This window comes from Sander vitreus, chromosome 5, assembly GCF_031162955.1.
Source record: "Sander vitreus isolate 19-12246 chromosome 5, sanVit1, whole genome shotgun sequence".
Lineage (NCBI taxonomy): Eukaryota > Metazoa > Chordata > Actinopteri > Perciformes > Percidae > Sander > Sander vitreus.
This window is the reverse complement of record NC_135859.1, coordinates 2,403,805-2,425,003: the sequence shown is the minus strand read 5'-3', so window position 1 is coordinate 2,425,003 and position 21,199 is coordinate 2,403,805. Positions and strand designations below refer to the sequence as shown.

The 21,199-nt window shown below is 40.3% G+C and overlaps 1 protein-coding gene across 3 annotated transcripts; it reads right to left on the bottom strand.

Annotated features, from left to right (window-relative positions):
• Positions 1-94: 94 nt before the first annotated feature.
• Positions 95-18,901, bottom strand: golga3 (golgin A3). 3 transcript variants are annotated; one of them, XM_078250025.1, is made up of 24 exons: positions 18,802-18,901; positions 17,328-17,610; positions 16,467-16,748; positions 15,473-15,585; positions 13,777-14,486; positions 13,019-13,127; positions 11,956-12,262; positions 11,604-11,806; positions 11,113-11,250; positions 10,731-10,892; positions 10,269-10,637; positions 9,137-9,214; positions 7,760-8,023; positions 7,480-7,574; positions 6,463-6,679; positions 5,694-5,837; positions 5,312-5,509; positions 5,061-5,177; positions 4,611-4,750; positions 3,796-3,928; positions 3,326-3,448; positions 2,831-2,995; positions 2,152-2,318; positions 95-2,015 (listed from the first exon to the last, which is right to left on the bottom strand). In XM_078250025.1, exons 2-24 carry the CDS (start codon positions 17,479-17,481, stop codon positions 1,826-1,828), a joined length of 4,578 nt encoding a protein of 1,525 aa, XP_078106151.1. In that variant the 5' UTR covers positions 17,482-17,610; positions 18,802-18,901; the 3' UTR covers positions 95-1,825. The 3 variants fall into 3 exon arrangements, with proteins under 3 accessions (XP_078106151.1, XP_078106152.1, XP_078106153.1); XM_078250026.1 differs by having other exon boundaries at positions 16,593-16,748; XM_078250027.1 differs by lacking the exon at positions 18,802-18,901 and having other exon boundaries at positions 16,467-16,774; positions 17,328-17,417.
• Positions 18,902-21,199: the final 2,298 nt, after the last annotated feature.

Below are 21,199 nucleotides of genomic sequence, written 5' to 3'. Positions count from 1 at the left end.
ATGACGGCTTAAACGTGGGGAAGACAGAACTTTGACATATTTATAAAGTCTTTTAAGCGTCGACAACATATAATGAATGAGCATAAACTACAAAGACAGATGAATAGTGCAATTTTATGATAAATACAATCACATCTCCCAACACAGATGTTAAAACAGGAATGAATCAATTCCAACCTTTGAAAAATAAAAGCAGATACAGCCAGGTATTGCGCATATGCATTGAGCGCTGGTGCCAAAGCAAATGTTATTACATACTACCTAACGTTAAAGTGAAAGGTAGTGTGGAAGATACTGTCCAAAAGTTTGTTTTTTTTTGTTTGTTTTTTTTCAGAACACAGTATATCAATATATTTGTTATTTGCCTCAGTAAGCATTCTCCTCAAAATATTTATTGTCCCTTTGGAAATTCATAATGATCACAATGGTGTTAAAAAATAAAAGTGTGGGAATGAGCACCAACACAGCAACTGTAGCACAGTTACACAAGCTACTGAACCATCCAATGACCCCTTTACACTGAAACTTTAGTGCAGCTGTACCAGAGTTACTATTGGCTTTGATTTATAGTATGCATTTGATATTTTGTATTTCATCTTTGTTACACTATTAAACAATTATGACTTTACAATCATACAAAAAGCAAATGTATTTATATATTAACCTCTGGAAACAATTAACTTATCCCAATACCCATGAAAACAGCCATAAAACAAGTATAACATCTGATTCAGTGGTAGTCAATTTTAGTAAATACAATATGTACCAAATGTAACAGAAAATGAACACATCTGATTGCACCTGCTGTTAGAAGTAGTAGGATTTCTGCTTCATTGTAAAACTTTTCCTTTCCATCAGTTAAGTTTTTGATCTAGTGTGCAATGTCAGTTGATGTGACCCACTTTTTTTTTCTTTTTACAATAAACCATTCTTCAGTAAGGATTTGCACACACATACAATATAACGTATTACATCTTGCACACACCCTCAGCAGAACTATGCTCATTCAAACGTAGTCCTTTACAGCATACTAAAGATTGCTTAAGGCTTTTTTTGCGTACAAATTACTGCAGTCCATGCTAGACAAAACACTTCCATATATAACTGAGATTAATGTTTTTAAGAGTAAGAACCCAAGGTGATATGGTTACAACAAAATGTAAGAAACACTGCATTTTAACAAGAGGCAATTCAAAAAACTGACCACAATTGTGCATTACGTTTAACTTCATGAAAGGGAGTGATGATGTTTCATCATCAACTGCTTAGAAACCATGTGGATGTATAACCGCGTCAGTTAAATCATAGATGAGCTACTGCTCTCGTACACAGACACAAAGAAATGCCAGTCTGGTGTCACGAAAAACACTTTTTGAATTAATGTCAGCCATAATACCGCAGCATTCAAAGCCAGTGATTTCATTCTTACAAAGACAATGATGTCTGAATAACTTTTAGAGAAAAAAAAAACGCCAACTTAACAGGGAAAAACAGATTAAACAGTCCATACTAGATCATATTTGTATGATGATAAAACTAAGGATGGGGGATCCTCTTGAGAGGCTGTCAGATTTGTAATTCATTAACTCAAAATAAATAAATGTGACAATAGCATAACAAAAATATAAACAGCAGTCAAATAAAGAGGAAAGAATAAAGCTATGGTATATAAAGTATTACTCTGCGAAAGCACTTCTGTGCTGATGGGAGAATGCCAAATGTTGGCAGCAATTGTTAAGAAAAGAGAAAGGGAATTAGGGGCCGAAAAGTGCCTTTGTGGATAAAACTCCACTCTCCCTCTAATGGCCTGAGAAAAGTTCTTCTGTTACGACTGCTGCTGTTCTGCTTCATTGTTATTTTCCACCACCACGTTTAGCGGCGCTGATGGTTTGGAGATGTTGTTTTCAAGCTCCAGTTGAGCCAGTCCCTCCTCTGCGTTTGTCCATGAGCTCATCGACTCATGTACTGTTACTGTGTGCTCCTCCATCTGTCTTTGGAGGCTGTCCATCTCCTCTCTGAGAAAAAGAAAGAAAGAAAACATTACATGTATTCTGGCATTTGGACAGCTCCTCAGCATTACACAAGAAAAAACGTCACGTCTGTACGTGGATAATGTTAACAGAGTCCTTTGGTTAGAACGAATAGGCGTACTTGAGCTGCCGTAGACAGTTGTGCAGGTTGTTGAGGGGCTCTTTGTTGACAGAAGTTGATGGTTTAAGCAACTCATCCAACAGGGAGGCAGGCACTGGGCAGTCAGGAATCTTAACTGGTGTCACTGGGTTGGATGGGTTCCCCTCACTCTTCAGCTCCATGCGCTGCTGCTCCAACAAAACCATCATTTCAGAGATGAATTTACAGTAGTCAGTTATCTTAAGCAGGCATTTCTTATTTGGATTTAAACTTACAACATTGGACTTTCAATCTTTCTAAAAAAAAAATTTAAAGAGAGGACGTGTTTTTTTTTAAGCATTACCAATAGAAATGAAAGGGTACACACTGGGGAATGTGCAAAAAAATCAATTCACATTTGAATCGCGAGTCAAGCTCTACCGATTCAAAATTGATTCACAGAATTCCAAAAAAAAAGTAACTACATTTACATACTGTGAATAGTTTTTTTGAATCGAAAATCGATTTTGAATCGAATCGTGACATTTTCTGAATCGTGCACCCCTAGTACACGCCAGCTGTTTTAAAACATAGCCAGTCAAATCAGAAAAGGTTACATAGAAACAGGAGGAGGAGACTACTACCATTCTAAATAAATAAGTTTTGATCTAAAAAGAGCTACATCTGTAATAGTGCGAACGTGAAGAATAAGACGCCTTACCTTCCTTAGACGACTCTGTTTGAAGTCCTGTTTGAGCTGCTGGTTCTGCAGTAGGACAGTCTTCATGCTGTTCCTCAGCTCACACACTTTGGCCTGCAGCATGAACTTGTCCTTCCTGGTGCCGCTCAGCTCGTCCTGCACCGACTCCAGCTCCACCTTGATGTTCTGAGACAGAGAGGAATCTTTGGAAGTTATAAAAGGGAAGGTGGAGGTGATGACATACATACTGTCCAGAAATAACCACAGTGCTCAGTTCACCCTTCGTCTTTCTCTAGACACTCACTGTTCGCTTTTAGAAAAGTAATTCTGTGCATTTGTAAATACAGTAAAATTTTCTCTCTTTTTTTTTTTTTTGATTAACAATTTTTTAAACAACATACAATTCGCAACATGAACATATGTTGGTCCCTGCAATCCGACATAAGTTATCATCTTCATCTAGTTAAGTAGCAACCTTATTTTACCATTTTATTTTACAATCAAGTGAATACTTGCCTGCAGAGCTCTCTGTAGGTTGTCCAGTTCCCTGTGTTGACACTGCTCCATCATCTCCAGCTGCTGCTTCTGAGCCTCAATCTCCCTCTGCCTCTGCTCCACCTCCCACTTCAGGTCCTCAACCTGAACCAGTTAATGTTAGACATCAGTGTCACTGAGAGTTGTTCGCCAACAACAAGTGATGGCTCAAACTAAGGCTCAAACAGATATTAGAGAACTGGAACCCTGAAACTCTTCATGAAATCCCAGGACAATGATAAAAAAAAAAAAAAAGAGTACACAGTCAAATGTTGCGTTATAATCAATTTAGGCTAAATAATACGAATTATGAAAAAAAAAAAATTAAATATAAATCAAACAAACTGCATTGGGTCTGTCATATCAGAGGTACCATGACCATGGCGTCTCTTTGTCAACATATTTAAACTACCATTATCATGATCAGCTAAATATTCCAGTCAGTCTCTGACCTCTTGATTAGTGAGCGGCTGCTTGGCCAGTTCCTCGTCCAGTTGTTTCTGGAGGATCAGGAGCTGGGAGTGGGCCTCAGCCAGCTCCTCTTGGAACCTGGAAACCTCCTGAGCGTGCTGCTCATCCTGAGCCCTGCATAGTATAAATGAGTGCTAAGATATACTGTGCAACTGCTACAGATTTTGCAATGTTACATTTAAAAATAAGTCATATGCCTAAAGTTACTTTATTCTTAAATCAGGGGTCTTCAATGTTTTTTAGGCTGAGGACCCTTTAGCTGAAAGAGAGACAGAGCAGGAACCTCGTACTACAGATTTTATAAAATTGAGTTGCAAATTAAACTGGGCCTACAATAATGTGTATACATACATACATACCTTTTTATGTTGCATACAATACTAAAGGTACTAAAATATACAGTATACAATACAATATACATATTCATACATCATGTATGTTAACTCTTTAACACAAACTCTTCAACATAATGTAATGTTAAAGAGACATGTAGCACAGTGAATCCTTAAGCTATCTGTGGAAGGCTACCTTACCTACAGGCCAGTAGCCTGTCATCAATGTTGTGTAAATAAAATAAAATAAAAAAATAAAAAATGGGCCAATTTATCTTTGCTATTAATATGTTGGACCCATGTTTATGTATATTATTATGTATATTTTCAGACATAAAGTATATTACCTTCTTTTTAATTTTTTTAAATAATTACAGTAACTCAGTGGCCTCCCCTGCAGTAACTCTAAGGGTCCCGGACCCCCTGTTGAAGATCCCTGTCTTAGATTGAATACATGCACATACTGTAGTTTGTGGGATTCACTCTGCATAGCTTTGACCAGGTCCTCTTTGGCCTGCAGGTCCTTCTTGATCTCCGACAGCTCCAGCATGGCTGCCCTGTAGTGCCGTTTGCTGTGGGCCGCTTCAGCCTTTGCTGCTGCCACCTAAAGGACACATCATCAGGACCACATCAGTATAGCCCGAGACAAACCCCCGGAAAATTAAATGCTCCAGAAAACCTACCTGACTTACTATAGATACGTGTCGCAATTCAGCTGTTGAACTTTTATAATTCTTAGAGGCTTCTTATTGTGCCTTGTGCCAAGCAAATGGTCTCAAAATAAATATTTAAATATATTCAAATTCAAATGACAGACTCTTTGGAAGGCAAAATGAAAATGATGAGCAGTTGGCATTTCAACTTAAAAAGAAGAAGAACATACTGCATTCTGATGTACGGCTAAGAGCTCCTACCTGTTCTTTCAGGTCATTGACTTTGGTTTTCTCTTTTTCCAAGGCAAGCTGTAGAGTTTGTACCACCTGCTTCATTTGCTGGTCCTCCTCCTCTTTACGCTTCAGAACAGCTTGAACCTGTAAAAAAGGATAAATGGGAAAACAATGTTCTGGTGAATAATTTCACAACCAAATGTTTCTTTTCTGGCATACAGGAACACTTTACAACACAGGGGTAATCAACATTATAAGAAGAAAACAAATTTTTTCACCTGTAAGTTGAGCTGGACAAGATCTGCCTCTCTCTTAGCTAAGGCAGACTCTAAAATGTTGGAATGCTCCCGTAGTGTATTGTGGGACTGTGCCAATCCAGCCAATTTCCCTTTTTCATGTTCCAGCTCGAGTGCTAGCTTCTTGTTGGCATCTTCCAACTTTCGAATCCGCTTCTTGAAGCATCGGGACTCTTGAAGCTGTGAAATCAATTCATGTCATCGATACAAAATAACATAGATGAACTGAGTGATGATAGAAGTGTAAACATGCTGCTCGTACAGGGCTGAGATCAAATGCACGAAACAATCATTTCCCATTAGACGTAAAGAGAAGTTCTGTTCAAAAACCTCAACACACTGACACAAACTGATGAATGTTCACCTCATCCTCGAGCTCCATGACCTTCTCCTGGTAATCCTCCAGCTCGGTGGAGGTGAGGGTGATCACTTCCTGCAGCTCCCTCTCTAGCATCGTCTTGCTGTTGCTTACAGCCTGCAGCTCAGCCTGCAGAGCCTTAATCTTCTCCTGGATGACAAATAAATTAAAAAAAACACGTTATTTCAATATGTTTTAGTTAAGTCAACAGGTGCAATTATTAAGGATAATTCACAATGAAATGACAAATATATGTAGGTAAAAACAAATATGAGTCGAGGACATAGGTAGACGGAGGGCTTTCCTATTGATGTTTTTAAAATGTTGTCCTTGATTCAACTATAATATGAATCCTCATTCAGACTATGAGGATGCACTTACAGTACAGTACAACAAGCTACCTGCATAAAAATACTTCTTAACTGCAATTAGAAATGCAAAATATTACTTATTATTAATGTTTGCTAGACAGGGGCAAGAATAACATCTCTTCATTTTATTCAGTGCAAGAAAAAGGTTTAATAGACCTCGTATCCATACTACCTTAGGCCTCCTAATGTTTGTAAAGTTTGTAGAAAGAGACACACAGATTGTGTAATTTATTTTTATTTGCCAAGAACTGTAAAAGGATGAGAGCCCAGTCCACACACTGTAGAATGCTCTGCTCAGACTTCCCTAACATTGATGCCTTTCCTTATGCTAATAGCCTGAAACTATATATTGAAGCAGTGACTTTTTCAAGGAACTGCAAAGGTCTGGCAGATTTATACAGCACCTGTAAGGCCTGGCTGTGTCCCCCATCCGACACCTGGGCCTTGAGTTTGACCAGCTCTGCCTCAGCCGTCTCCTTGTCAGCCAGAGCTTCTTGGAGCCTTCTACTCAGGATGCCCACAGCGTTCTCGTAGGCCTTGTGTTTGGCCTTCATCTCCTTCTGAGCACTGGTCAAATCTGTCCCCAGCCGCTTCACTCGCACCTTCTGCTCTGAGATGGCCCTATTAGATGTAGATAAGAAATTAAGGTAAACATGTCCATGAAATCAGGTCGCTCAGACAGCAGACCATGCATACATATGAACACAAGCTGTAGTATCTATGACCAAATACCTCAATGTCAATATTGCGACGATAATTGTAGGGTTGTTGCTTTCACAAAATAAATATACTGTATTAAAAAAAAATTTTAAGATTATTTTTTGGGCATTTATGCCTTTATATGATAGGACAGCTGAAAATTCGAAAGGGAAGAGAGAGGGGGAATAACACGCTGCAAAGGGCCACAGGTTGGAATCGAACATGCAGCCACTGTGGCAAGGACTGAGCCCATGTACATGAGGCGCACTCTCAACCAGGTGAGTTACCCAGGCACCCCTTCACAAAATATTTTACTAATGGGATTTTGGATAAATAATCATCAATGATGTGGATGTACGACTAAGTAGGCAAATAATAGAACTGCAGTCTGGGAAGTTCAGAAAATTACATCACTTTACTGTAATTCAGTCAGAAAAACCATGGAAAAGACAACACTTACCATGGCATATTACAATATCCAAAATCTAAGATGATATCTAGTCCCATAATCACAATATCCATATAATATCGGTATATTGCCCAGCCCTAAGATGTAGGTGTGCAGACTGTACAGACCTATTTGTCCATGTGGAGATCAGGAATTGTATAAGCAATGCCCTTTATTTATATTTATAAATAGCCCTTGATAACAGAGATATGCACAATGGTCCAAGTCATTACTGTGGTAGACCTTCCAAATCTCTATGCAGCAAATGACTCACTTTTTGGCTTCTCCCTCCATTTGCTCAACCTGTTTCCTCAGGCCTTCGTTCTCTTCCGTCACTGCAGCTAGCCGGCTGTGATCAAACTGTACCGACTGGAGTGGGAGAAAAACACAATACTTCACATTACAATAGGATTCACACTATAACTGCTGGCAGTACACTGTTTACTTACAGCCTCTTATACTACATCAAAAACATTAGCTCTACTTTTATTGTTATGGTACTTTGTGATGTACATTTGAAGAAATATTGAACAAATGAAAAGATGTACAATTACCTGGACCTGGGTTTCTAGCTGATCCCTTTCTGCCTGAATGGCTTGCAGATGAGCCTCCATGTTGTTCATCTGCTCCTGGACTCTGACCACCTCCTTCTGCAGCCGGGCCTGCTCCAGCTCGGCCTTCTGCTTCTCCCCCTGAATGCCCAGCAGCTCCTGCTTCAGGTCCTTCACCTCCACCAACAGATGCTTTTTGGTGGACTTGAGCTCACTGATCAACTGGTCTTTGGAGCTGGCATCCCGACGGTAGGCCTCCACCATCACCTGTAAAGTCAATAACCGTGTGTCTAATTAACGAAGGGAGTGTTCTATCGTTTTAAGGAGTACAAGTAGTCCTGCTCCTATTTGAGACAGCAGGCAAAATACTTTCCACAACACAATGTAGGGAGGGCTGAAAACAGGATTTGAATCCCACACTGCATCGTCTCTGGGCTTGAGTGAGATACATTTCACATGGTTATGGCAAACTGAATAAAAGGAGGTCCATATAAACAAAATTGTACAGGAATTTTTTTTCTCTTTTTTTTTTAAATTGCATTGTGTTTGTTCCTAACATGAACACACGTATTATACTAAAGACAGTAGGACATTTTACAAAATATTACAGGAAACCACCAACGGAAAGCTGTGATGCGCGTTGTTTTTGTTAATGCAGCTTAATGTAGGTACAGCTGTACAATAGTGGCAGCTGTATTATGTAGGAAAAAAAAGAAATAAATAAGAAAATAGGAGTGTACTTGTCAATGCAGAAAAGTAAGAAAAGAGCAACGTTGGAAACCCATTGAAACCAGAGTAGCTGTCAGCCTTTTGTGTTCTTTGTGCCTTTAAGAACCTGCAATTGAGCACTTTTCTACAAACTAAAAATGGACAAAGCATCTAAATACCCCATCTTTCCTCTTTCCCACTACCCTGTACATCTTTAACAAGTAGTTTATCAGTCATGCTACAGTACCTCACACATCCCTGACTTCCCATTCAGTTACTTCAGTTGCAGTGAAGGGACATATTAGTGTCTTGATAATGCAGATTTTTCTTCTTTACAACCAGAGGTACACTAAATTAGTGTTTTCTGAATTGCTGAAAGCAGCCACCGGTACATTTTGATGGACCAAGATGAATGTGCATGCATGAGACTGAAGGGTCTACAAAAACCCGAGTCCAATACAATTCTGTCATTCTGTCAATAAACACCACCCTTTTTATTACAGCCTTTTGATACAAAAAGAGCAGCAACCATCACTGCTCAATCGACTGAGGCGTGTCAACAGCACTCTTCTGAGATGACAGCCATCTGGCTCTACAATACGTCCTCCCACGACAGCATCAGCTGGCAGATTTTATAAATACATGTGAAAAATAGCAACGGAGATGACTTACCTTCTGTTGATGGAACTGCTCCTTCAGTTTCTGAGCTTGTTTCTTCAGGGAACTGTTTTCTTGCTGAAGAGTTTCTATCTGTAACAAAGACAAATGGCCTTCATCACTACACCGGTGGTGGAGCGGTAACTAAAGAAAAAGAATGGATGCAAAAAGCTACTTGAAATAGGTTTCAATTCTTGAATTTCACTGCTTAAACTGAATGGAAAACACACACACCTTCATCAAAAGGGTGACAAAAAGAGGAAGTCTTAGAAAGGCAAGGCCAGGGCTAACCAAGTCACTAGCAGCTCAGCAATTCCTACAATGCCAAAAGAATTGCTGCTCCCCATGACTGAGAACTTTTTCATGATTTTTTTGGGGCTTTTTCCACCTTTAAATTTGACAGGACAGCCAGGAGAGAGGGGGAAGACATGCAGGAAATCGTCAGGTCGGATTCAAACCCTGGACCTCTGCGTCGAGGCATAAACCTCTCAGTATATGGGCGCCTCTGTGCCACGCACAGACTGAGAACGTTTTTAAACATAACATATGTAACTCAAGGTGTCACTACAGATGTAGACATTTGTGTATTCCTCCTGAAAGTGACTTGAAATGTTATGTTTTATTGTTGGATTTATTTGATACATCTGATTTCATATGTTGCTAAAATTGCACTTTTACTGTAAGATTAAAGGGAGAATAGCTTTGATGTTAAACAAGAGCTTATTCATTATTTTACCTACTACTGTTAAAAAAAGCAAATACAGGCTACTCTTTTTGCACTTTATTTTGTTGTTGATAGCCAACATCTGGCTTCAGGTTACACTACAAATTAATTTTACTTTACAGATTTGAACCTTATTGAAATTTGTTTTGTGTAAATTGTTAATAATTGAGCAATGGGAAAATAAATGGTTAGATTAATCGAAAAGTGTATCGTTAGATTAGTCGACTAATCAAAAAAATAATCGCTAGATTAATCGTTTACAAAATAATCGTTTGGGACAGCCCTGTTGGAGATGGTAAGTCCCTTTGGGGTGGACTTTGGGCTTTTTCACTTTGTAAACCTAGAACATGCACAAAAAAAGATATATAACACAATAAAGGAAAGGGAAAGTTTTCATTTTTCCACCTCCCACCTGTATCATACCTGATTTGCTTTGACCTGGACTTCCTGTCTGAGCTGATCCAAGATATCTGACGCCACCAGGACATCCTCTCCGAGCCGCTCGGCATCGCTGTCGAGTTGGCTCTTGTCGGCGCGGGCCGCCTGCAGCGCCACCTCCAGGACAATCTTCTCGTTCTGGAGGTAATGGATGTTGTCGTCCTTGCCGCTGCTCTCTGTCTGCAGCTCGGCAAGCTGGGCCTCCAGCTCCAGGTAGCGGGCTTCCAGCTGGTTGATGGACTGCTCTTTGGTGTGCAGGTTCTCCTGAGTGGTGGTCAGCTGGCGCATCAGCTCCAGATGCTCTTTCTGGAGTGACTGCAGCTGCACGTCCTTCTGGGAAAGGGTCAACTTGGCCTAAGAGGGAGAGCGTGTGAAAGGCGGTTTAGAGTAGAGTGCAATACAAATTTTACTGCCCATAAAAAGGTGGAAAACCAATGACTTGACTACCTGCTCTAGTTCCCTTTCCAGGGCGTTGGCAGTGTTGGCCAGTTTAATTAAGCGTTCTCGCTCATCCTCAAACTCTTCCAGTTTGTGCTGCAGATCATCCTCCACCATGTTCTTTGCATCCTGGATCTGCTTATAAGCAGCTTCCTGGGTCAGCATGTCGACCTAAGTCACAGACAGTAAAAAGGTTTTACACGATATGCTAGATTGATTTAAACAAAAGAAAACAATAAAACCTCATTTTAGTCCTGGTAATTTAGAAAAGCCTACTTTTATCTAAAGGTCCTTAACTAAATAAAAACCTTCAGGTATGGGTTGTTTCCTATATAGACTTCACAAACCTGAGGTCAATATATTCAGAAAGAGATGTTGGAGGAGAGTATACCTCAATGCTCTGCAGCTGAACAGCAATACGCTCTTTATCTTTGATAGAGCGGTGTTGGGTCTCGGTGAGTTGGTGCGACAGAGTCACATTCTCCAGCTTCAGATGTTCCAGGACACCAATCTGAGTCATCTGTCCAGCCTGAGCGAGATAAAAAAAACAAACAACAAAGTGTCATGTCAACTCTTGTCTGACCAATGTTAAGCCCTTTCTTTTGAGACGTTTTATTCATTCATTTGCAAATCAAGTCCAAAAACAAAATACATATACAGCACAGTTAATCACTGGCTACTGAAGCATATTCCCCTCTGAAAGGCATGAGCTCCTTCCTGTGAACTAATTCTAGTCTAAACACAACAGAGGTCTCAGCCCAGTTAACTTTAAAAGGGACAATAAAAGTTAGACCTATACCTTAAGAGTGAACTGTGCCTAATTATATTATTACAAATGTCAATCCTCTGATGAAAAACCAACTGCATTAGCATCAACCTTACCTGCATGTTGGCCATTTCACTTTGCAGTCGTACTCTCGCCTCCTGCGCCACTGCTAGCTGCTGCTGGTACCACTGCCTGAGCTGCTGAAGCGAGTCAATCTCGGCCTGGGATGTCTTCATTCGGCTCTGCAGGGTGCTGCGCTCCAGCTGGACCTGTTGAAGCTGGCTCTGAAGACCACCCATCTGCTGACGCAACTCCTGGACTGCAAATGTGAAAGACCAAAACATCTTATTTTAACATGAGTGTGAATATGCCATGTCAGCGTGTTTGCCAATATCGTATTGGGTGTTGAAATAATAATAATTATTATTATTGTTGTAACGCTCAGCTCTATGGGTCTCCGTTATCCACCTGTATTGTCTCTCAAGGTTACAGTGCTTTGCATCTCCTCCACCTTCCCCATCAGCCTGTTGTATTGGTCTTCGGCCACCTTCAGGTCATTGCTCAGAGAAGTCAGACTGGCATTCTTGCTCTCCAGACTGCCCTGGAGATCCACCATGGCCTTCTCCAGCTGGCTGCAGTTTTGCCGCAGCGTGCCGACCTCCGTAGTGAGGGTGCTTTGCTTCACCTGGCTGAGCTGAGCCTCCTCCGTCTTAGCCTGCAGCTGGGCATTCACTGTAGCGAGCTGAGCCTGAAGCTCCGTCTTCTCCTTGAGAGCCTGGAGGAAAGGACAGCATGGTCAGCACTTACACCCCAATTATTCTTGGTTTCCAATATAGTGTCATCTGGGTGTGTACATTGAAAAAACCATTAAGCTAAATGGAATCTTTTTGAATGCTATGATAAATAACATGGCATTATTATCAGTACACCCATTCTTATGCAGTAAATTTTCACTTGTCCATTTGGCGAACAAAAGCACATTTGCAAATATATAAATAGATTATTTCTATTGTTCCTGTGTTTTATAAGACATGTCCTTCACAATCCAGGGTAAGCATTTACATAGAAGACTACTGGGATAAAGTATGACGTACAAGCTAAATAATGGCAGATGTAGGTTGCACAATTCACCAGCCATTAATGGGCATACCACCAGATATTGCAGCAAAATTAAATCAGAGTGCATCCGTTTCGGATTGCTACAAATTACTCTGCATCGTTTTTCAATTGGGTTGTAAATGAAGTATCTAAATACTAATTGACTCATGTAAACAAACAATATGAACAAAATAGCAGCAATAGCAACACCTTTCAGTATAATACAATCAAATTGTCATGGGAAGTCTTTACAACTTATTTTATATGAAACTGTGAAAGACATGTTGATTAGACTCAGAGGGTGTAGTGTGTAATGGTACTGTACTGTTCATGGTTTTATGTTATTTGGTCCAATCCTGTACAAAATATGAATGGATGGGTGATTTGTGCAAAAGGAACGGAAAATATGAGCGAGAAATCAAGGTTATATTACCTGATTGGCTTCAGATGACAAAGATTCCAGCTGACCCTCCAGTCTCATTTTCTCTTTCAACACCTGCAGCATATCATCATGGCCCATCACTGAACTCTCCAAAGAAACACTGCAACACATGTAAACAACATTAGTGCTCAGATGATTAGTCATTTAGTTGATTGACAGAAAATTATAAAAATGTACATAATCAATTAATTGTTTCAAGTAATCTACAGCAACAAACAAAAATGCCAAACAATTGTGAGTTTGAGCAATCAATGTGAGGAACTGCAGTTCTCACCAAGCATTATCTCAATGAAATATAGGCTTACATTTGGCTGTAAACACAATGTTAATATCTAGAACTGTCAATTGTAGTCATTATTTTACAGAGGTGGAAAGAGTACAAAACAAATCTACCTAAGTAAAAGTACTATTGCTTTAATGAACTTTTACTAAAGTACAAGTCAAATTACCAGAATAAAAATCTACTCAAGTAAAAGTAAAAAGTAGCTTATTCAAAATGTACTAATGTGTAAAAGTTACTTAGTTTTTAATAGTGGGGGGAGATAAAGCTTTTTATATTTATACTTTTATATCTTATTTATACTTACACTTATTTAAGTACTTGAGTAAAAATAGAAGTACAGATTTTAAAAACTACTTTAAAAAGTAAAAGTACACAAAAAAACGACTCAATTACAGTAATGTTGAGTAATTTGTTACTTTCCACCTGTTGTTATTTTATTCCTTCTCTATTTGATGTTGTCAAGTACCTGCTGGAGAAGCTGTCCCTGCGGCTGCGAGGCTCCGCAGTCCCTTCTCTCTCCTGCTCCAGCTCCAGCTCCAGCAGGTGCTGCTCTTCACTGGCCGCCTGCAGCACCTCCTGCAGGGAGGGGAACTGACCCATGGCCTCGGGGGCAATCTCCCTCCCCTCCACTGTGTAGGGCCCCTGCTGCCTTTCCACTGTAGCTGAGAGCATCCCGACTGTCCCCCTGGTAGACACACTGCTGTAGGACGAGCTGTCACTGTCGTTGCCGTCGTTCCCCGGCCTTGTTCCCGATTCACTGCCGTCAATTTCGGAGACATTGTCCCCGACTTGGAGCAAAGCACCAGCCTGTGTCTCCGTCTCCGACGTCACACTGAACTCAGACAACGTGGACACTGAGCTCATGGTGGACTGGAGGGAGCTCATGGTGTTGTCTGCTGTTCTTACTCCACCTCCTCCACCTGCGCCATCATTCCCAGGAGACTTGTAGTCAGCCAATGAGTGGATCTTGCTTGGCCGGGGTGATCTGGACTTTCTCTCCTTGGAAGAAGGAATTCCCAAGCTACCCAGTTTGGGACCACGGGGGACGCTGGTCCTCAGGAAGGAATACTCCGTTGTCATGGCAACAGTGTTGGCCCTGGGTAGACCCTCAGGATGCAGCATGAGCTCTGGATCCAGGGTGCTGAATGGCCTGTTCTTGGGGGTGGTGCGGTGAGACTAGAAACAGAAAGAGATGAACCATGTTACTGCTAATGTGATACAATCTGACAACAAGGTTGCTCAGCTTAAAAAAAAAAAAAACACACACACACAGTATAAAATATACAATTGGGAATAGCAATGACTAAACTATAAAGAACAAAAATACAAATATTAGGGGTGTAAGAAAAAATGGATACACTTGAATATCGTGATATTTTATTTTGCAATAATGTATCAATTTTCAAAAACGCAATATCGATTTCTTTTTTTTTTGTTTACGTGCAAAAATATTCACGTAAGACGTTATTTTCACGTTTATGTTGTGTTTAAACCCCCTACCACTAGATGGCTATGCTGAGACACACCACTAGTGTCCTCGCCTAACAGTGCCTAGCAGTGCCTGACTTTTTGCTAGAAGCTAACAACGTAGCTATGGCTGAACTTTGGCCTACTTTAGAATATAAATATTAGCTCACTAAGAACCTGGGAACCACAATCTCAAACTGGCAGTTTGATTTTCTGTGTACTGAATTGTTTACCTAAAGTAAACTTCTTTGACTTTTACTTGACAAGTATTGAAATATATTGAATCGTGACCCATGTATCGTGATACGTAATGTATCGCCAGATTCTTGCCAATACACAGCCCTAACAAATATAGAGCTATCTGGAGCCAAACGTGCACCCATGCTGAACATTTCTCCAAAGTGAAAAGCTGTGGCCTCAACACCTGATAAACTGTCTATCTTCTGGGTTACATTTTACAAGAAAATAGCATGTTTAGCAGCCAACTTCAGCTGAGAATAAGTCCATAAGCATGAAACACAAATTGAACGCCACATATACAACATCAAAAAAATAGATAGTTGTCTAATGGTAAACATTTTATGTTAATGATGCAGAAGCTGCCAAAACTGGTTTTGAAAACATGAGGACCTTTGAGGACAAATAGAAGAGGAGCTGGTGCTGTCCATAACCTGACAGTTACTCCATTCACTCACCCTCTCCTTATGTCTCTGCACTCTGTACTGTTTGAGTTGCTCCTCCAGACGCCGGCGAGCCTCCAGGCGAATCTTCTCCTCATTCTCCATCTCCAACGAGGGCTTCTGGTTTACTAAAGAGAAAGTATGTTAGACCAGCTGCACCACTACACTACAGCTCTTTATTTACACAAGACCTGGTTTTATATGACTGTAAAAGTTGAATCCTAGCAATGAGCTGTATGTTGCATTATTGATTCAATGCAATGTATTGTTTGTTGGTGAGGAGTGAAGCTGCATGGAATCTTGTCCTCACACAGCAATAGTAAACAAATTATTCAAATTGAAGTTTCCTATCTCACATCCTGGGCAGGAAACATGTTTTTGGTACAAGCCACGGTGACTAGTAAGCCACAAACTGCACCGCAACATTCTCCATTTTACCTGACAGCTACTGCAGATTTTTAGAGCAGGCGACAGTATGGGTGTTGCAGTACATGTTAACATCCATATATCTAACGGGTGCCCTATGCGGCATCAGTCCATTTGCTTGGTTAGTGTACACGCATATGAAAAACTTTAACTCAGTCATGGCTGCAACAGCTACCCAGCTAGTGTTGTCAATATTGCAATGACTTAAATGAAGACACTGGATCAGTCATGTTCATGTGCAACCAAAAGAGATGCTATAGGAACTTTCACGTGCCACCAACAAGATAACATGCTAGAGGGATTAGTTCCAAAATGCAGTCATTAGTCCATACAGTGTTCCAAGAAGCACCCACACCAAATTCTAACCAAGCAATCAAATGTCAATGCGAGTTGCAGAAAGGGGGTAGACTCAAACAACTAAAAGAAAGTCCCACTGAACCCTTGTGTTTAGATAATACACAGACAAGGGAGTTAAAACGGATGTGTACATGAGCCAAAAAAAGCAAAACATCCCACAGCAAAATGGGGTTAAAATACAGGCGGGTATAGAGGGGGCATTCACTCCACACAAGTTTATGCTTACACAATTGAGTCTCCTGCATAGGCATACTGAGTCTGAGGGACTGCAATGAATCACCCTTGTGAACCGTGATCTCAGCACTAGCCCCCTGAGACTTCTCTAGCATCATGGTTGGTAAAGCAGCCAAACCTGGGGAGGGCTCTTGGGTCTGAGAGTTGACAGGGGAGCTGGTGCTCTGGGGAGGGGGTGTCGGAGACAGGGACCCATTTATGTGGGTCGTCCCTGCAGCACTCAAGTCCTCTGCCAGTCCGTTTCCATTTGGCATCGCATCTAAACTGACAGCACCTGAAAGAGAAGGGGGAAGAGAAGCCCTGAAGAATTTGACAATTAGTCATGAGAAGTTATTGTGAACTAGACTGCAAAACGAAAGTTATCCGCAATTAGCAAGCTGGCTGGGCAACTCTGTCAAACTACACTAGCTTAAGAGAAAAAAGGTGGCCAGAAACATTCATGCAGCATGTGGCTACTGATGCATCCCTTTAGCTGCACCTACTCTTGCATCAAGGAGCACAATTCTTGCAAGACAAACAGGCCCTGAAAACCTAATTTTTCTACCAGCTTCAAACTATGGGCCATGAGGTCAAACAAGAACACCTTATTTTCCATAAAAGTTTTGGATTGAAGACTTTCTGCCTGCTGTCTGTTCTTCTCGTTGAAAATGGGAGGGCTTAACTGGAAAGAAGTAGTGTCTCATATGTCTGTGCGCCAATCAGAATTTAGCAACAGTTTAATCAAAATCTGATGACAGTTGTGGGATTGTTATACATATACAGTAAATCATTGCATATTCAGATGGACATTACAGACTTATCCCAATATACACTAAACCTAATTGTATCCCATCGAGACAGCATCAGTACTCACCATTATGAAAATCCCCTTTTAGGTTTTGTGTGGTGTCCAGTCCTTGTTGTTTCAATTGCTTTTCACCTTCCACTTTGGATTTTATAACATGGTCTCCTTGATAGGCATTAGCCTCCATGTGAGCTGCTTCTGATTGGTTAGTATCCATTTTCATAAAGAAACTGAACAGTCACAATACTGCTGGTGCCCCTTCGGAAACAACTTCTCACAAAACCATCTTCTTAGGAGACAGGCCAGCTGGGAGCATGCCAGTGTCCAGGAACACTTCTGAACACAGCCAGCACTAAAGAGAGAAAATGTATCATGTGCAGGACATGTTTGGAGAATAACACATTATAAAGATCAATATACATCACAGAAGATGCTGTAGCTCCTTAGACGTGATCTGTCTTAACAATAATGACGTTATGTAAGAACACAGCCTGCTTTAATTTAAACATAAGCTAGAGTCAAGGGCTAACAAGCTGGCTTGGTAACGTTAAGTAGATTGTGTCGCGTTAAATATAGATTAACTAGCAACTAACATTACATTATTTTACTTTGACATTAAAACAGATGCGACAAACTCAGTTAACAAATATGACAGGCCAAAACGTTTCGATTTTAACGGCTAAGGTTACAACAGATCTAGCTAATTAAATAGTTGTATAAGTCGGTAGAAGCTGTTGATAAATCACACATAAGCCGTATCGACCAGTAAACAGGCATTTAAATTCAAGCCTTTAAAATGTATTAACAGTTTTGCACAAACAATTCAGAAACATATTAGTCATGTTTACAAATTGTGTAGATTTGTCGACAGGCCCGGTTTGCATTTATGGATTTTAAGATAAGTCTGGCATTAGGTTATCTCTTTATTAACAGCGGAATGTATGCAGCTGTGGACTTAAAGTGCGGTGACAGCGTTATTATTCAAAGGTCCTGTAAGTTTAAAGTTATATAACCATCGTATGCTTTAAATATTAATGATAACCTTTGACTCCAAGGTAGTGTTGCTAAGTTAGCTATCTACGTAGCTATCGGAGTTGTTACACTGTGACGTTCCAGCTCGCCTCTGTTCAGTTTCACAGTGTCTTCTTGCTGGAGTCACCAGTTCAGAAGAAATAACAACGTGACAGTGATTGATAAACGTACATGTAGAGGCGTTTATAGTGCCCTAATGTGTCGACTGGGTTTAGTACAACTCTAACGTTACCGGCTAAAGACCAGGAGGATAACGTTAGGCTTAAAGCAAAAGCTAGCTAGCGAGACAGCTAGCTATATGTGTTTACCACGGAACCTGTCAAGCTAGCTACATTTGCTAACTCGCTAACGTTAGCTAGAATCGCCAGCGCCAGTGCAGAGGAGTGATTTCTCAAATATTTTAAATAAATCAACGAATTACCTTCCGTCGGGTAAGTATGCCACAAAACCCCGTGTGTAAATTATAAAATGACAATTTGGGTAAATGTAACAAAAGACAATAAAAGCTCACCCTTTTGCGAGCTTCGCCTTTTACTACGTGGCTGTTTGGTTTCCGTGCCTTATCTGTCCGACGGGAAACAGAGGACGAAAACACATCACATCACATCTGGAAGAACAAATAAAGCTTGTCAGAAAACGGCGTGTCTGCACACAACGTTTGGATTTTAAATAGAATTTAGGATTATAAAGAGAGATATTGCAAATGCATATCGCAATGCTGCATTTATTACACGAACTATAATATGGAACGGACACTACTATAACGTTAAATCTGTCGGAAGCATTTACTACATCCGACATCACTCTTGTGGTCAAAAAGCTGCGCCCTACTTTTCAGCAGTGGCAGCCTGCAGCTAACCTACAGCTGCAGGTTCCACTAGTGCCACCATGCTGAAGTGCTGCCAATGCCAGTTTTGGTTTTTGAGCCTGCCGCAATACGTTGCACAGAATGCAATGGTTGCATGAATATGCACGCCATTACATAATGCCACTGCTCAATCTCAATGTAATGAGATTGTACTGGATTTCACAGAGAGGATTTGAGTTCAGATGATATTGGCCTTTTATTTAAAATACCGTGTCACTGTCGGCCATAAGCTAATTTGTTAAATCGCATTATATAGGGCAGGCTATCATCATTACTCCACTGTGTGTGTGTGTGTGTGTGTGTGTGTGTGTGTGTGTGTGTGTGTGTGTGTGTGTGTGTGTGTGTGTGTGTGTGTGTGTGTGTAAGAGTGTAAGAATCGTTCTAATAACATCTTGCGGATTTAAACTCAGTTTGTCTAATCACATTGTGTATGTAGGCCTTAATAATAGACTATCATCTGTGAAACAAATGCTCCCAACTGTTGGATGTTCGTGCAGAATTCAACCTTTATAATTATCTGTGTAAAAAGCAAGCAAACACCCTAAACTGAACTCAAAATGTGTATCCATGGGTATAGGCTACACGCACATACACTATAAGGACATTGAGGGCTGGCTGTAATAGATCATTAACACCAGACACATATTCTACCCTTGCCCATAAGACACTAGGACAAGAGCGTGTGTGTCTCCAGTCAAATGACATAGTTAAACTACTAAGACCCATTATGCATTTTTTCAGTACAAATAAAAGTATAAGGCAAGGGTAGGCTAAGTCAAACATTTTAATGCATTTCTTATTTATAATTTAAAGCCAAAATGTAGGATTTCAAACTGTCGTACTTTGGTGCCATCTAGTGGTAGTATCAATAATGACACTGTCACACAAGACTGGTGAATGGTCTGAAAACAACACAACCTCACTAATTTCCCCCACAATTGTTTCGTGTTTTCTACCACCCCAAACGCAATAAGCCATCAGATATCTGATATAAAAGATGCTATAAACCTTCTCAGGAGTGAGTCTGTGTTGCCAATAGCCTTCCTTTGGAAATAGTTTATCTTCCCCTGCATTATTCTGCATTCACTAAATGAAGTAGGTTATTTAACATGCTGCTTTTGCCCACATAGGCTTGCCAAAAAGGTAAAGTCACATTTGGAGTGGTGCATGAGATAATAGCTTGGATGCTTATCTGAGATCCTGAGTGTGGGTGGTTGAAGGAGTTGCTCTTTTAAGTAAAATCAAACTGTGTGCTTATACCACTCTTAGACACCTTATTTAATGCCACTGACTAAGGTGTGTGGGCAAATCAGATCTAGCAATTGAGTAAGATTTGGGTCTCTCTTAAAGTCATAGCCTACATGGCTCTCTAAAAAATGTAATAGCAGATCAGAACTGCTACTGCAGAACCTACTATAATATTTTGAAATCCAGCCCTTAAAGGAAAGTATTGGGTACAACATTGAAATAACACTATAGATTTTGGTTCACCACACCATATTGGCAAGTCTCTGGCTTGGTCAGTTTATGCCGATCTGTGCTGCTAATTTTCTTAGTGCATCTACTAAATTAATTGTGTTTGTTTTGATTATGGAAGAACTCACTCAAATGAAGTATCTCAGACTCTAAAGTTGATATAACATCTTGGAATCAACCAACAAACACAAACAAGTAGGTCTACATTTCACTCAGCAATCAAATAGGGGATGTTTCATTAGAAAGCACACAGACACTCCTGACCTGCACTCTCCTTGACACAAGTTGAAAAAGATAGGCATATTTTATTTCATGATCTGAGGCTCCAAACAAGATAAAAATAGATTCAGCTATTACAGCTATTATTGAGCAATGATGACTAGGCCTATATTTGATTTGTATGACAGCTTTGACTGGGCTCAAATAGAATTCTGAAAGAAAGACAAAATATGTGTTAATTCATATGAATTCAATTAGATTGCATAGCCTATACAAATAAAACAATAATGTAGGCTACATTGCTGAATGCAATGTTCTGTATCTGCTATAGCTTTTGGAAGAAGGA

Excerpts from the sequence above, each read along its gene's own strand:
- golga3 (XM_078250025.1), bottom strand. The coding sequence starts at position 17,481 with ATGAAAATGGATACTAACCAATCAGAAGCAGCTCACATGGAGGCTAAT. Across the intron at positions 10,638-10,730 it reads TGGAAAGGGAACTAGAGCAG|GCCAAGTTGACCCTTTCCCA; the intron begins GTAGTCAAGTCA and ends TCTCCCTCTTAG. Across the intron at positions 9,215-10,268 it reads TCCAGGTCAAAGCAAATCAG|ATAGAAACTCTTCAGCAAGA; the intron begins GTATGATACAGG and ends TCTTTGTTACAG.